We start from the raw sequence: 16,749 nt of genomic DNA, 5'->3' as shown, positions 1-16,749 counted from the left end.
TGTGTTGTTAAACTTTTAAACACCAAAGCCACTGAAGACAGGAGAAGTATCTTCTATGGGACTGAAGCAGGTCTCCACTCAGGTGCCCTCTCCCTGTCCTACATCCCAGCCGAGGGCATAAGGGCTTAAAGCTGGCAGTTAGTCTCTTTTCTCTGGAATCCTCAGAGCCCAGTCTCACCCTTTAGCCCAGAAAGTGAGGAGCAGGTGGGCCCAGCACTCCCTGCACTCCTCAGGTAGCCCGCTGGGCTCTTAGCCATGAACTTTGGGTACACTTTTCTCCCCACCTCTTCCATCCTTATACACAAACACACATACACATACACACACACACACACACACACACACACACACACACACACACCCCATGCCCCAAAGTGATGTCACACGGTGGAAAGAGAATGGAATTGACTGTCCTCTCAGCTGTGTGAAGTGGGTGAGGCACTTACATTCTCAGGGCCTCAGTCTCCTCAGTTCCATGGTAGAGATGATTATGCAATATCTGCCCCAGGGGCTTGTGGTGAGAATTAAATGAAAGGGTTCATGAACTCTTCTTTTGTGTTACTTTAACCCTTCTTTTAAAATGTTCTAATATATAGTATGTGCGTGCATGCTTAGTCACTAAATCATGTTCAACTCTTTGCAACCCCATGGACCGTAACCCACCAGGCTCCTCTGGCCCTGGGATTCTGCAGGCAAGAATACTAAGTGGGTTGCCATGCCCTTCTCCAGGGGGTTTTTCAAACCCAGGAATTGAATACGTTTATTCATATATTTCATTTTTTAACCTTAAATAATAAACATAAAGCAAATGTCGTCATGCCATATCCTTCCCTGCCTTCCCAGTGGTAATTGCTGTGGTTAATTGTCTCTCTTTCCAGACCTTTCTATATGCATTTTATAGATATATGCTAGGTAGCTTCTATGTCATAGGTTTTTTGTTAGGTAAAGGGGCTAATGTGATATGGATTTTTCTGTCCGTTGTTCATTTCTCATAATAGATGTTATCAGAGATATTTCTGCCTCAGCACAATTGATCGAGTTTGGGGTTGTTTCCAGGGTTTCTTTGTTAGCAGCAACGCTGCCTTGAACAGCTTTGGGTGTGCTGCTGGCATTTCTGTGGGATGGACACGGTCCGCGTATTATTTTTTATGCTGATTCAACCCATTATAACCCCAGCTTTTTGTATCCAGTGCCTGTTCATTGGTGGCTCTGAGCTGCCCTTTCCATGGCATGGCTCCCTCAGAGCCTCTCCAGTTCACCTCCGGGAGGGCGGCAGACATAAGCCTGGGCGCCCCAGGATCAGGCCGACTGCGTGGCCCAGGGGGCCTGGCCAGGTCCAGCCCTGACCAGTAGGGTGAGCCAGGGAAGTCTGCCTTTGTCTTCTGTGCCATCTGCACGTGCCTCCTCCCTCCCTGCAAGCCCACCCCACCCCCACCGTCTCTTTCGGGATGTAGGAGACAGGTAATCTGGTTCCAGCTGGATAAGTGGCCATCAGCAAGTCACTCACCTGCTCTGAGCCTCCCTTCCTCCTGTGTAAAATAGTGATGATACTATCTACCTCCTAGGGTGAACTGGGCAAGTGAGATAAAGCACTAGTGTGTGAAGACTGCTCAGATGTAAGTTAATAGCACCCCCATCCTGCTCCTACCCCTGACCGCCATGTCCCTCCTGAAGGGTCTCATATCCAGCTGGCTCGCAACTCAAGCACCTGCTGTCATTTTAGGTGTTAGCGGGCAACTGAGTTGTTAGCTCTCAACTGAGATCTTGGCTGCCAGCTAAGGTGCTAACTATAACCAAGATACCTGCTCTCAGCCAAAACGTTAGTTAACAGTGCTCATCACCCAGGGAGATTATCAAGTTACTTTTCCCTATGTGCGTCCATGCTCATAGCGTAATCTCTGATCATGTTTTTTGCTCTCATTAGACAGTCAGTGCGCTGAAGGCAATTCCTTGTAGCATAGTAGATGCTCACTTTAAATATTGTTGGGAATAAATGAATGGAAACCCTTCAGCTGGCTCAATAGGCATGAAGTTGCAGTGGTGGGTGGTACTGGGCTGTGGAGTGGAAATTTGGAGCAAACTCTCCCACATAGCCCATGGAGATCAGCATCCATGGCCATGTGCCAAAGGCAGGGACAGGATCCATTTCATCCCTCTTTTCTCTAAGAGACGGGCTTGCCTGGTGGCTCAGACAGTAAAGAATCTGCCCACAATGCAGGAGACCCAGATTTGATCCCTGGGTCAGGAAGATCCCCAGAGCAGGGAGTGGTAACCTACTTCATGGGATAGAGGAGACTGGTGGCCTACAGTCTATGGGGTCACAAAGAGTAGGACACGACTGAGTGACTAATACTTTTCTCCAAGAGAAAAGCCAGCTGGCTGTTCTAGGTGGCTCCTTGGAGAGCAGCCCCCCATCACCCCTCCAACAGGGTCAGGTTCAAGCCTTCTAGGTTGAGAGATTTGATTTCATTAGCTCACCCAGGGGTGACCAGGCTCTGGGAAATCAACCAAGCAAGCAATGATTGGTAAGCCAGATCAGCAGTTTATTAACTTGTGCTGGCAGTCGTGACCACTGAGCAGCCTGGAGCATTTGAGTCAGCCCCTCTCCTTGCTTGTTCTCCCTACACAAGAAAGCTTTACCTGGGAATCCGAATCGAAAAGAGAAGAAACAGAGTAGAATGGAGTGGAATGACACTAAAGAATAAGAAGTTGATGCCACATACACTGTCAGACATCAACCCTCAAAACCACACCATGGTGTGGTCATCATTACCGTCCCATTTTGCAGATGAGAACACTGAGGTCAGGTGGGGGATGGCTCCGAGGTATTAAAGACCAAACCTAGGTGTTCCGACTCCAGTCCTGTTCTTGTGCCTTGAACACAGCCCCCTCAGCCCTGGCTGTGGTTCTGTTTGCCTGCTGCGAAGGCCACCCAGCTTCCCCTGGCGACAGTTCTGCCTCCTTGATGAGTGGCAGGAGACACCTGTGTCTCAGCACAGCGTACACATGTCCTCAAGAGGGCACCTCTCCTGCAGACAATAACTGTAAATCCACACTAATAGCCACCATTCATTAAGTGCTTACCAGGTGTTGGGCACCTGGCCAGGCACCTCGCAAGCATTATCTCACTCTCACAACCACCTCGGGAGGTGAGCACACTCATCTCCCTTCTGCCGAGTTGGACTCAACGGCTCAGAGCGACTGAATAGCCTAGCCCAGAGTCCCAGAGTGAGTGAGTGGCGAAACTGAGACTGGAATTCAAGCCGGTCTGACTTTCAAGCCCATACTTGCAATCACCCCCACCTCCCCAGCCTCAAGGGTGACATGCTTTGATGTCCCACAGGCTGGAGCTGCTCCCTGTTGGAGCCTCTGGCCCCTGGGCTCCGGCCTCTCTCCGTCTGTCCTTTTGCCCCACTTCTCCCCACGGTGAATTCCTCATTCTTCACACCACCACCCTCACCTCCAGGGCTTCCCCAGGCCCACTTCATCTAGCAAACCCCTACTCATCCTGCAAGCCCCAGGTAAAGAGTCACTTCTCCTGGGCCACCTTCCTCCTGCCCAATCAGCCCTAATAATGGCATTTCCGAGGTTATACGGTAATCATCCGTAAGTGCCCACCACTAAGTGGTGAGACCCTGAAAGCAGGCATGGCATGGTGTTCCTCGTGGTCTCTGCAGTTCTGAGCAGGTTGCTGGGGCTCTCGGGGGAGCCTGATTCCTGGCAGAAGACACAGTAACCCTGGGTACTGCCTGTAAACCACAGGGCAGAACAGTTCAAGGAGCGGGCTCTGGAGTCAGCCTGCTTGGGTTCGGATCCTGGCTTTGCCACTTCCCAGCTGTGTAACCTTGGTTATGTACTGAACATCTCTGGGCCTTGGTTTCCTCTAGGAAAGGGAGAATCTTTACTGGATACTGATGTTATTAGGATGAAGTAGGGAATGTCTGTAAAGCACAGAACAAGTGCTTGTTCCCCGCTCACTATTATACAGAGGATTTATTTGTCCTCTAAGAGTAGGGCCCTGAGGGGAATGGCAAGAAGACTCTGCTTCAGCTTGAAGGTCCCCTCCTCCAGGAAGCCTTCCTTGACACCTGACACACTCATAGGTCAGGTTCCTGTCATCAGCCCCTGGTGGCATTTTGGGTTTCTCTTTGGTTACTCATCATACTAACAATTACTTACCCACTAGACTCTGGGCTCTGTGAGGTCGGGGATCTGGTCTGTCTTGTTCTTTGTCACATCGGTGCCTGGCACATAGTAGGTGCTCAGTAAATAGGTGTCGAATTAGGGATGGAAGGTGTTGGGAAAGTTCTCAGGAGGATCACTGGGCAGCCAGGCTGCAGGTAATAACAGTATCGGGGGTGGGCCTGGGTGGGTCAGTGGTCAGAGTCACAGCGATCAGACTTTCTGACCTCTGTCTCTCTCTTCCTCTTTCCCTCAGTTCCTGGCTTTTGACACCCAGTTGCTGATGGGTAGCCGACGCCACTCGCTGAGCCCCGAAGAGTATATTTTTGGAGCCCTCAACATTTACCTAGACATCATCTATATCTTCACCTTCTTCCTGCAGCTTTTTGGCACCAACCGGGAATAAGGAGCCCTTCCCACCCCTTCCTTCCTTCCTTCAGAGAATGCCCCTTGCTGGTCCTCTGACCCTCCCTGTGCTCCTGCAAGCCGAGATATAAAGCTAGCTGCCAGCCCAGCCTTCGGCCGACCCACTCACTGTCCTCAACCCCACCCTCTGCAGCTTGTACCCATGCCACCAGGGGCCCTGCGGAACCCGGTCCTACTGTCCCCTGTGCCGCCCTTCCCCCAGCTACCTCTCCCAGACTGGGACCATCGAGGCTGGAGGCCCCTCTGGGTTTGAGGACCCAAGGGATGCGTGGGAGAAACCCAGCAGGATTTCAGATGTGGGAAAGAGGCCCCAGGAAGCCCAGCTGAAGCCTGCAACCTGACTGTGATTCCTCCTAGGGCCACCCACAGTGTGGGACCCTGGGGCACACTGTCCTGTGCCCAACCCCTGCCTCCTCGCCCTCCTTCCAGTTTAGGTTTTGATGTTCTGTAAGGAAGTGGTGGTGAGGACAACTGGGAGACAAGATGTGTGTGCTCTGCGGAGAGGCAAGGGTACTGGGTAAACAGTATGGCTGTCCCAGGCTGCCCAGCCTCCCTCAGCTCTGGGACCAGGGGCTTCTTTTAGGCACTTGAGCCCTGGGGCAGAAGAGAGGGGCAGGAAGCCAGTACCATCTGTGCTTGCCTTGGTCTACCCTTCTGGGTCACAACACAGCACTACCAGGGCAGGAGGTGGGTATAGGGGGGCCCTGCTCCTGAGTGGAGACCTGTCCTGAGATTCCAAAGGAGCAAGCAGCCAAGCAACTGGGCTCTGCAGCATTGCTGACTCTCCCAGACTTGCGTCCTCCTGGGAGATGTGGCAGGACTGAGACCGACGTCTTCTCACTGTCTTCTCTTAAATCCCCAGCCTGCTCTCACAGGCCTGAGGCTGACTAAGGGCTTGAGCGCTGGAAGACTGGGTGTTCTGGGAAAAGGAGACTTATTCTGACTGCTGAGCCAGCAGCACCCACCCCGACCCCCTGACCCAGGAGGAAATTGGGCCCTGCCTCCAGCCCTTCCCCAAGGCCTTTCTGCCCATCTTACTTCCAAAACCTCCCTCATCCACTGCCAGTTGCTGGCTTATCCCCAGCCAGGCCTCCTGAGGCCTCCACTGGCAGTGCCCGTGTCTCTACTCCTAGCTTCTCTGACCACTCAGTTCAGAGGTCCAGGCCATTTCACTCCTATCTCCTCATCTCTCCAATTTGGAAACCGTCCAGCTGATGTTAACAACCAGGGCAAGTCCCTCTGGCTGGTCTCATGTGATGGGATCGGGTCTCCTTATCAGCCTCCAGGCAGCTGAGATCTCAGGCAGACTGTGTGCGTCAGCCACCAGCCCCCTGCAGGTCTGCTGGAGAGTGGACCAGGAGGCCACACCTAGGGGAAGTGTGCAAGCTGCCTTGGCTAGTGGCTAACTCAGCCAGTGGAAAGTTACTGGGTGGAGTCATGGAGGTTCAGAGTGGATACCTGGACCCTTCCTTGACTGCTCCCTCCAGGGTTGCCTCTCCTCCCACATGCCAGTGGCTCTCTTTGCCCCTGGGGAGGGTAACTAGGTATGTTATCTACATATTCCCAACGCCTCCCTCTCCATCCTTCCTATCTCCAACTTGTAAGAAATATTGCAGAAGCATGTGAAGCTTTGTTCCATCTTGGATGTGAGGAGAGAGGGAATCAAGAATGGATGGTGGTAGTGTTGGTATGTGAAACGGAGATAACTGAGAGCACGGGTGGGTTGCTCCCTGTGTGCTGTCTAAATTAACCCGTTACAGCGATCCTGCAAAGGAAGTACTCTGCACATGCCCATGGCACAGAGGAGAGCTGAGGTGATGGAGAGGCTTGATCCAAGATCCTACAGCTAACAGACCGGATGGCGGCTGGAATGAGACCGAGTGGTCAGGCCCTGACAGCTCGGGGGAGTTTGTGGTCCTGAGTAACCCCTCCCTGGCCTTCCATCTCCCCCCTCCCCCGCTACCACCACCAGATTTGCACTCTGTAGTTTCCAACTTCTAGACACAAGCTGGGAAGAAGGATTCTGGTGCCTCATTGCCAAGGGGCTCGTGGTATTAAGCAAATGATTCTTGCTAACTATGATTCAGTTTTTCTATGAGCAAAATGGAAGACCGTGGCCAGAGTGCCACAAAGGGAGGCACCAGAACACATATTTGCACAGACTTTTTTTAAATCACCTCTCCTCTGAGGTCCCTTGATTCCTCTTCTGATTTCTAGTTTGAGTTCTAGAGGGGTTATCTCCTCCACCCCTTGCCCTGTAATTTTCAGCTTGGGCCTTGGTCATACTTCTCAGAATCCACCGATCCAAGCCCTCCTCTTCATAGGACAGTTCATGAAGACACTGGGGATTGAGAAGCTCTTCTGAGGCTAAGCTCCGAAAGCATGGGGAGGGGGAGGCAAGCACTCCACTCAGCCTTAAACGATGTTGAGGGGGCCAGTCAGGGCCCCTCAAAGCAGAGTATGCTGCAGAGGCCCCTGTTCTGGGTCCTGAGAGGGTGACCTGCTGGGCTGGCAGCAGAGCCAGGGCTGAGGCCCCTCCGTTCCACCTACACTGAAGCACGAGGAGCCTGGGGACACCTGAATGGATCTTGGAGGGAGGAAGGGCGGGGAACAGGAATGCAGGATTACGAGAAACAGAGAAACTGAAGCTGGGCAGGTGCCACAAGCTGCAGAAGAGAAGGGGAAACTGTTGGCCCCTCACATTTTTGGCAAGGGTGGGGCTGGGCCTGGGAAGCGACAGGTTGATTTGATAAAGCTGGAGGCAACCAGGAACCTGACCATCTGTGATGTGGGTGGGAGATCTCTCACTAAGGGGAAGACAAATCAAAGGAGCCTCTCTCGGGGATTGTAGATGAGGGGAGGCTAGGGAGGTATACACAAGTCCCTGGCCTCCAGCACCAATCCCCATGCTCAGGTGTGGCTCCTGTATCACCTGGGGAAGCCCCAGGAATCATGGCTCTCCCATCCTCAGCTTTACCTCCCAGGGGAGTCAGGATGACCCAGACTCTTATTCCAAACAAAAGGCTCCACCTCTCCCTGCCTGACCCACCTGGGATTGCACACAAGCACTTTGCTGCCCCCCTGTGGCTGCCTGAGGAAAAGCAGGGCCTGATTGTGAGGAGGAGAAGCAGACCGAGCCTGGGGTTTGCAGGCAGGAGCTGGCCTTTGGCCTTCATGCCGGGCTCTTCTCAGATCACCCCAGACCACCCTCCTGCTGTCCCCTTTAGTCCAATCACTGTCGCGTCTCAGACACTGTTTACCTGTCTGCTGGAAACCGCCCCTGTGCCCCCCAGCCCCAGAGCTCTCTCTCGAATGTCTGAGGGCAGAGAACACTCCCAGACAAGTCTTTCAGGCCTCAGCTCCTTCAAGTTTCCCGGGGTCCGCGCTGTTTCCTTCCCTGGCCTCACCCTCTTGGTCTGTGTCTGACAGGAAATAAGAATAAAAGTAATAATGATACAGAAACGTCTCCTTTCTTACCTTTTGCTTGTCGCCTTAGATGGCTCTGGCTTGGGGAGTGTGTGTGTGTGTATGTGCGTGTAAGGTTTAACTCAGCTTCAGTGGGAGGGATTCACACCAGAGCTGATGCCCCCAGCGTAGCTAAGTGAGAGTGAAATCTCCACGGTCCACATTGGCTCCTGTGTCGATACATAATAGACCCTCGGTGGAGGCTCTTTGATCCTCGCACCTGTCACAGCTCTGTGAGAGGCTCCTCCCGACAGGGGGCCTTCCATGAAAGCCTGTTCTTTTGTGCACAATTCTGTTAGAAGAATCTTCCTTATTTTGACCCCAAATCTGTTTCCCTAGAAGCCCATGTAGTAAGAGTCACCTCTCCTGTGAAACCTTTCTCCCTCCTCCCTCCAGGTGCCCTGGCTGCTCCTTCCTCGGAGCCCCTCTGCCCTGTACCACTCTAGGTGTATTTTAACCACTCCTTCTGTCTCCTCCTATAAAATCTGAGATGCATGAAGGCGTGAACCAGGTCTTGTTCACCCTTGAATTCACAGGTCTTACGGCAAATGGTGTCAATAAATAGCTTTCAAATAAATGGAGGAAGGAATGAATGAAACACTTCCAACCCTTCTATTGTACCTAACAAGGAACTGAAGAGCAGAGGTTGTAGTGACTTGTCCAGTTTACACACAAGTGAGTGATTGGGGGTGGTTTTACAGGACACGTGGGGTGATGATGACATTACCAAACTCCTTTGTGGAACTTGGGGCTACGGGTGGCATATGGGAGGGACACGTCACACTGGAGCAAAGGGAGACCTTATCTCACCTCTGACAAGGTTTTGGTATCGATTCAACTGGAGCAGGGAAAGGAACAGGGCAATACTTGGAGGACTCTGAAGGAAGAATAACTTTTATTAAGCACCTACTGCATACAAAGCACTTCCACAGCTGGCAGGAGGTAGGAGGAGAAATCTCCACTGGTGCTGCAGGAGAGAAAACATACCCAACAGCTCCAGACCATTTAGCTTAGAGTTCCAAATAAGTGTGCCTTAAAGCAACACGGGCAGGAAAGCAAGCACTGAGGAGATGTGGAGCAGTGGGAAAAGGAGGCCTGAATTGGGGCTGGAAGTGAATGAAGGCTCAGAGGGCTGGACTGGCAAAAATAGACGGCTGGCTGCCATCCAGTGTCCAAGTGGCTAAGACTCTGTGCTCCCGATGCAGGGAGCCTGGGTTCAATCCCTGGTTGGGGAACGAGATCCCATATGCTGCAACTAAGAGTTTGCATGCCTCAAGGAAGATCAAAGGTCCTGTGTGCTGCAACTAAGACTCGTGGGAGCCAAATAAATAATAAATATTTTCAAAAGCCAGAAGGATGGCAGCCCAAGTTGGCAGCACTGGGCTCCCTTACCACCTCCTGCCCCCAACCAGCCCTTCAGTCTCACTGTCTCTATTTACCCATTCTATCTTCATTAGTTGCTGATGTTGTTCAGTCGCTCCATCATGTCTGACTCTTTGTGACCCCATGGACTGCAGCATGCCAGGCTTCCCTGTCCATCACCAACTCCCAGAGCTTGCTCAAACTCATCCCATCAAGTCGGTGATGCCATCCAACCATCTTATACTCTGTTGCCCCCTTTTCTTCCATTCAATCTTTCCCAGCATCGGGTCTTCTCCAGTGAGTCAGTTCTTCGCATCAGGTGGCCAAAGTACTGGAGTTTCAGCTTTAGCATCAGTCCTTCCAATGAATATTCAGGACTAATTCCCTTTACGATTGACTGGTTTGATCTTCTTGCAGTCCAAGGGACTCTCAAGAGTCTTCTCCAACACCACAGTTCAAAAGCATCAATTCTTCAGTGCTCAGCCTTCTTTATGGTCCAACTCTCATATCCATACATGTTGCTAGGGCCTGCCATAACAAACTACTGCAAACTGGATAGCTTAAAACAACAGAACTAAGTTATTCTCCCACAGTTGCGGAGGCTTGAAGCCTGAAATCCAGGTGTCGGGAGGGTTGGTTCCTTGTGGACACTCTGAGGGAGAATTCGCTCCATGTCTCTCTCCCAGCGTCTGGTGGTTACAGACAATCCTTGGTGTTCCTTGGCTGGTGGCTGCCCTCCAGTCTTTGCCTCTGTCTTCACCTGGCCTTTTCCTCTGTGTCTTTGAGTCTCGAATTTCTCTCTCTTTTCTCTTATAAGGATACTTGTCATTGGATTTAGGGCCCACCTTAAATCTAGGAAGTTCTCAGTTCACATACTGTTGAAGCCTAGATTGAAGGATTTTGAGCAGTCCCTTGCTAGAATATGAAATGAGCACAATTGTACGGTAGTTTGAACATTCGTCAGCATTGTCCTTCTTGGGATTGGCCTTTTCCAGTCCTGTGGCCACTGCAAAGTCTGTTGAGTCAAAGCTATGTTTTTTTTCCAGTAGTCATGTACAGATATGAGAGTTGGACCATAAAGAAGGCTGAATGACAAAGAATTGATGCTTTTGAATTGTGGTGCTGGAGAAGACTTTTGAGAGTCCCTTGGACAGCAAGGAAATCAAACCAGTCAATCCTAAAGTATATCAACCCTGAATATTCATTGGAAAGACTGACGCTGAAGCTGAAGCTCCAATACTTTGGCCACCTGATGCAAAGAGCTGACTCATCAGATAAGACCCTGATGCTGGGAAAAACTGAAGTGAAAGTGAAGTTGCTCAGTCGGGTCCGACTCTTTGCAACCTCACGGACTGACTGTAGCCTACCAGGCTCCTCCGCCCATGGGATTTTCCAGGCAAGAGTACTGGAGTGGGTTGCCATTTCCTTCTCCTTCTATTTCTCTTCCCGACCCAGGGATTGAACCCAGGTCTCCCACATTGTAGGCAGACGCTTTACCATCTGAGCCCCCAGGGAAAAACTAAGGACAGGAGGAAAAGGGGATGACAAAGGATGAGATGGTTGGATGGCTCATCGACCCAATGGAGGTGAGTTTGAGCAAACTCCAGGAGATAGCGAAGGACAGGGAAGCCTGGCATGCCACAGTCCTTTGGGTCGCAAAGAGTTGGGCTTGACTTAGTGACTGAACAACAGGTAACTGGAACAGAATCTGGTCCTTGGAAGTGAGACACTGCTGTAAAAAAAAACTTCAAAAGTACAGCACTGGTTTGGGGACCAGGTGGTAGAAGATTCCTGACAAGTCTCAATGAGACTGTTAAGGAAACTTGAAGGGCCACTAGGAGATTGCATGCTGCTGCTGCTAAGTCGCTTTAGTCGTGTCCGACTCTGTGTGACCCCACAGATGGCAGCCCACCAGGCTCCCCCGTCCCTGGGATTCTCCAGGCAAGAACACTGGAGTGGGTTGCCACTTCCTTCTCCAATGCATGAAAGTGAAAAGTGAAAATGAAGTCACTCAGTCGTGTCCGACTCTTAGCGACCCCATGGACTGCAGCTCACCAGGCTCCTCCGTCCATGGGACTCTCCAGGCAAGAGTACTGGAGTGGGGTGCCATCGCCTTTTCCGAGGAGATTGTATATAAAGGTTCAAAGGAAAATTGAGGAAAATATAATTGAAACCCAGAGGAACACAGACCCTTTTTATGTCAAAACTTTTAAATGTGAAAACTAGAAAAAATACCTGATGAACTGATGGATCTTGCTAAGACGATTTCCAGGCAGAATGCTGAAATGTCAGTTGGCTTGTTTTGGCTTTGTATCATAAGAAACAGATAGTGAGAGAAGAGCTAAAGAAGGAATTATTCTGTTAAACAAAATTTGGAGGAGATATAAAAAGCTTGGGACAGTCTATCCAGCCAGGAAAGAATACTTTATTAAAGACCTTAGTTCAAAGATTAAATCCAGGGTACTGTCAGGAAAACATGATCTCCTAGCAAAGATGAAGCCAAAGGTGTGAGTGTAAAACTGTTTGTTAAGACCTTAGGACATTCTAAGCTGGTGCCTCATAGAATCTTTCCAAAAGACAAAAGCTCTCCTAAGAATCTCAAAGGCATTTGTTGCAAACCCACTCTGTTGGGACTTCCCTGGAGGTCCAGTAGTTAAAATTTCATGCTTCCTATGCTCAGGGCATATTTTTCAATACCTGGTCAGGGAACTAAGATCCCACATGCTGCCTGGCAGCCAGGGAGCAGGGTCGGGGGAGGACCCACTCTGCTAAACAACAGGGCCTCTAAGGATCTTAAATGGGCTTCCCAGGTGGCACAGTGGTAAAGAATCCTCCTGTCAATGCAGGAGACAAAAGAGATGAAGAGATGCCGATTAGACCCCTGGGTTGGGAGGATCCCCTGGAGAAGGAAGTGGCAATCCACTGCACTATTCTTGCCTGGAAAATCCCATGGGCAGAAGAGCCTGGCTGGTTGCAGTCCATGGGACTGCAAAAAGTTGGACATGACAGAGTGATTGAACATGGAAGGATCTTAGAAATATTATCCCTCAGCAGCCTCACTGGGGGCCCAAGACAAAGAGAGACAGCCTTGTCTTAAAGAGACTTATGAGTGTGATTCTTGTCACCTATTGGCCCGATCCTCAATAAGTCAGAAAAACCACAGTTTTTGAGACAGCTGTATTTGTAGTAGCACCACCAGTTCAATTGCCAAGGGACAGAAACAGTGCAAAATGGAGAACACTTTGAACTCCCGAACATCTGTGGACAGGAAGCAGGCTGAGAAAACAATTCAGAGGCAATATGGACTACTTTCTATGGAAAATAAAGTGACTCAGAGGCAAAACCAAGAAGCCAGACTGAGGGTGCAGTGAAGAGCCGCAGAGAATCATTGCCAGAGGGATATATTGGGCCCTAGTCAAGGAATGGGCAACATGTATGTGCCCAGGTGGAGTTCATAAACAGCGTCTTCTGTATACCTCTCATTTCCTCGCTTTTGAACCAGAGCAACTATTGTGGTTGTCCCATCCCTGTTCCCCTATTGTATGCTATGGAGGTGGGTGGGGAGTGAGGGGTGGGAGATGTCTCTATTGTTCTGAAGTCTTCAGATTGAGAGCAGCCTTACCCAGGGACCAAACCTTAAGAGCCTCAAGTGCACATAGGCTTGGTTTAGATGTGATTCTGGACCTCAGGCTTGAGCCTGATGCTGTAATGGGATGAGACTTCAGGGTCTTGGGAAATGTTGGGTATATTATGCATGAGGCTTGAGGATAGAATGGAGCAGTTTAAAACAAAGACCACAAGTTCTTTGGCCAACAGAATTGATAAAAATATTTCCGCGGGAGTTCCCAGAGCTCTCTAGCCCAGGAATTCTAGCAGAAGTCCTGCCTGACTCTAACTGGTCGTCCTCGGTTCAGAAGTTCTCTGCTGGACCAATCACTGCGGCACTAGGGTGGGATGCTGACAGAACGGACCTAGGTCATATCTTTATCCTTGGAGCCACATTCATGGATGGGAATCAGGGAGGTAAGGGATAGCTCCCCAAAGGAAAATCAGAGTATGGTTCCCAGGAGAAAGTCGAATGCTTAGCAGGCAGAAAGAACAAGTATCCACCAGCAGAGGAAAGAGACCTTGTCCTCAAGGGACTCAGCAGAGTGGTGTTGCAATGTTAGGGAGGTAACTAATGTATTAAGTGCCCTTCTATTATAGTTATATGTTGTTGTTGTTTAGTCGCTGTCTTTGTAACCCCATGGACTATAGCACGCCAGACCTCCCTGTCCCTCACCATCTCCCAGAGCTTGCCCAAGTTCATGTCTATTGAGTTGGTGATGCTATCCAACCACCCCATCCTCTGTCACCCTCTTCTCTTCCTGCCTTCAATCTTTCCCAGCATCAGGGTCTCTTCTAGTGAGTTGCCTCTTTGCATCAGGTGGCCGAAGTATTGGAGCTTCAGCTTCAGCATCAGTCCTTCCAGTGAATATTCAGAGTTGATTTCCTTTAAGATTGACTGGTTTGATTTCCTTGCTGTCTAAGGGAATCTCAAGGGTCTTCTCCAGCACCACAATTTGAAAGTTTTATATATATATATATATAGTTATATAGGGAGCTAGAAAAGGCTTCTCAGAGACCTTTGAACTTAGAGAATGATCACACTTTGGTCAAGAAGACAAGAGATAAGAGGGTATTTCAGACTAAGGGAATGACTCAAACGCCTGGTGGCATGGAATGTTACAATATGTAGAGGATTGCAATTGTCAGGTATAACTAGAACACAGGGGATTGGAAGAGCATAGAAAGAAAAGATGCTAAAACTTGGAGAGGAATTGGGATATGAGGGACCCAGCAACACTCTGCCCAGGAGATGAACCTAGATTCTGTAGACAGTGAGAACACTGTAGACAGTTAAGTAGATTAATTAACAAGATTAGACAAGATTAACTGACAAGATTAGATCTGTGTTTGGGAAACAAGTCTGGAAGAGAATTTAGCCATCTTTATCAAGTGACTTTTAGAAGTGTATGCCTTGTGTCCCAGGAATCATATTTTTAGATATTTATGCTAAGAAAACAACTGGGCAAATTCCAAAAGGATAAAATGATGTCCATTGGGATAGTGTTCATAAGAGTGAAAATTTGGAAACATAAATATTAAACAATAAGAGACTAACAATTTGTGACACACTTGTTCTATGAACTACTAAGCAGTCATTAAGAATGATATCGGTAAATATTGACACAGAATCACAATATTGCATAAAATTAAATGAAAAATAATATTGAAAAATATTATGTTGAGTATAATCTGCCGGGAGCCACCACAGGAGATCCCACCCATGACAAAGGTCATGCGGAGAAGACCTGACAGGCAAAGGCATATCAGGACTCGAGGGATTCCCTGGACCTGCTCAAGCACCTACCCCGAAACCAAAATCTATCTGTCTACTGTTCACTATATTATGCCTTTCAACCACTCTTCTGATATTAGCAGGGGGCTATCCCCAACCACCTTTCTCTGGAGAAAATCAACTTAGGGCTCTAAGTTGATAAGTCTCCTGGGCATGAAAGGAATATTTCTATTCTAACCCACTCTGTTGGCATTCTAGCTTGCTTGACAGGTTTTTTCTTACTCTTACAACTAACCCACATGATTGTTCACAACTTCCCAACCATGAAAGGCACGGGAAGCCTAAACATTCTAAAAGTCCTAATGGGCATAGAGCCCTTTAAGGGGTGAAAAATTATTAGAATAGTACTGGTAAAGGGCTTCGTGATTGGGCCAATGCTTGCTGCCAAGTTCCCATATCCCTTATCCATTGTGCACCTGGGAGTGCATTAGTTAATGTAGTTTGAATGTAAGAAAAACAAGTAGTAGCCTTGGTATTAACCACATCAAACCTTTGAGCTAATAAGTTCTTTGTTGTGATCCACTGCACCTTTGCTCCATGAGAATGTAACTCTGTTTAGTACTTTCTGAGGCTGACACAGATTAGAAATAAAAAGAAAAAACACTTCAAGGGAAAACAAGTTTTCTGGTTGATCAACCTTTATCAAAAAAGGGTCATAAAATGTCAACAGGCCTCCAGGCCAGACGATAATGTACATAGCATAAGACCCTTGTTTATGGAAAGGCATACAGAAAAAAATCCTGGTTTCGATAAGGGCAAAACTGCTGGAGTGTTTGGGCTGACTCTGCATGACCTTGATCTTTCATTTCCCTCTACGTACAAGTTAGGGTATAAAAGCTCCTTTTGAAAATAAAGCTACGGGCCTCGCTCACCGAAACTTGGCCTCCCCGTGTCATTCATTCACCGACGCCGTCCATCCTGAGGGTACCCTTGGATCCTTCTAGGGCTGGACCCCGGCAATAATCCCCATTTTTATTTTTTAAAATATATGTTATGGCTTTTCCTTATGGTAAACTGCCCACAAATAAATATAGATGGAATGAGATAATGAGAAAATTTACATTTTGTAATAAAGTAATAATTGATTCAGTGACATAGTTGGGCTCCAAAATTGCTGCAGATGGTGACTGCAGTCATGAAATTAAAAGATGCTTGCTCCTTGGAAGAAAAGCTATGACCAATCTAGACAGCATATTAAAAAGCAGAGACATTACTTTGCCAACAAATGTCCATCTAGTCAAAGCTACAGTTTTTCCCATAGTCATGTATGGATGTGAGAGCAGGACATAAAGAAAGCTGAGTGCCAAAGAACTGATGCTTTTGAACTGTGGTGTTGGAGAAGACTCTTGAGAGTCCCTTGGACTGCAAGGAGATCAAACCAGTCAATCTTTAAGGAAATCTGTCCTGAATATTCATTGGAAGGACTGATGCTGAAGCTGAAGTTCCAACACTTTGGCCACCTGATGTGAAGAACTGACTCACTGGAAAGACCCTGATGCTGGGAAAGATTGAAGGCGGGAGGAGAAGGGGACAATAGAGGATGAGATGGTTGGAGGGCATCACCGACTCAACGGACATGAGTTTGAGCAAGCTCTGGGAGTTGTTGATGGACGGGGAACCTGGTGTGCTGCAGTCCATGGGGTCACAAAGAGTCAGACATGACTGAGAAACTGAACTGAACTGAATAATTGATTCAGGAAACAATCATCAAATGAAAATGCTAAACTTTTAGGTGAAAGTTTCATTAGGACAGAATATTTACATAGTTTCAACTGATCCCCACACAAATTACTTCCCTCTTTTATTTTTTTAAAGATTTTTTGAGGTAACAGTTTATAACATTATAAACTGTAAGCTTCACATGTACATATAAGTTTCATATGTACATCCCCACATTTTTGCTTCTGTATACC

The 16,749-nt window shown here is 48.7% G+C and overlaps 1 protein-coding gene across 1 annotated transcript in view; it reads left to right on the top strand.

Annotated features, from left to right (window-relative positions):
• The window catches only part of FAIM2 (Fas apoptotic inhibitory molecule 2), a 33,902-nt gene extending 25,832 nt beyond the window's left edge, over positions 1 to 8,070 (top strand). The window contains exon 12 of the mRNA XM_010857785.1: positions 4,439 to 8,070. Coding sequence (XP_010856087.1) covers positions 4,439 to 4,588 — 150 coding nt within the window. The 3' untranslated portion in view covers positions 4,589 to 8,070. The remainder of the gene's footprint in view (positions 1 to 4,438) is intronic.
• The last annotated feature ends 8,679 nt before the right edge of the window (positions 8,071 to 16,749 follow it).

Source organism: Bison bison, unplaced genomic scaffold, assembly GCF_000754665.1.
Source record: "Bison bison bison isolate TAMUID 2011002044 unplaced genomic scaffold, Bison_UMD1.0 scf7180017864383, whole genome shotgun sequence".
Taxonomy (NCBI): Eukaryota; Metazoa; Chordata; class Mammalia; order Artiodactyla; family Bovidae; genus Bison; species Bison bison.
Note: the sequence above shows the minus strand (reverse complement) of the source record. Positions and strands in the feature narration are given on the sequence as shown.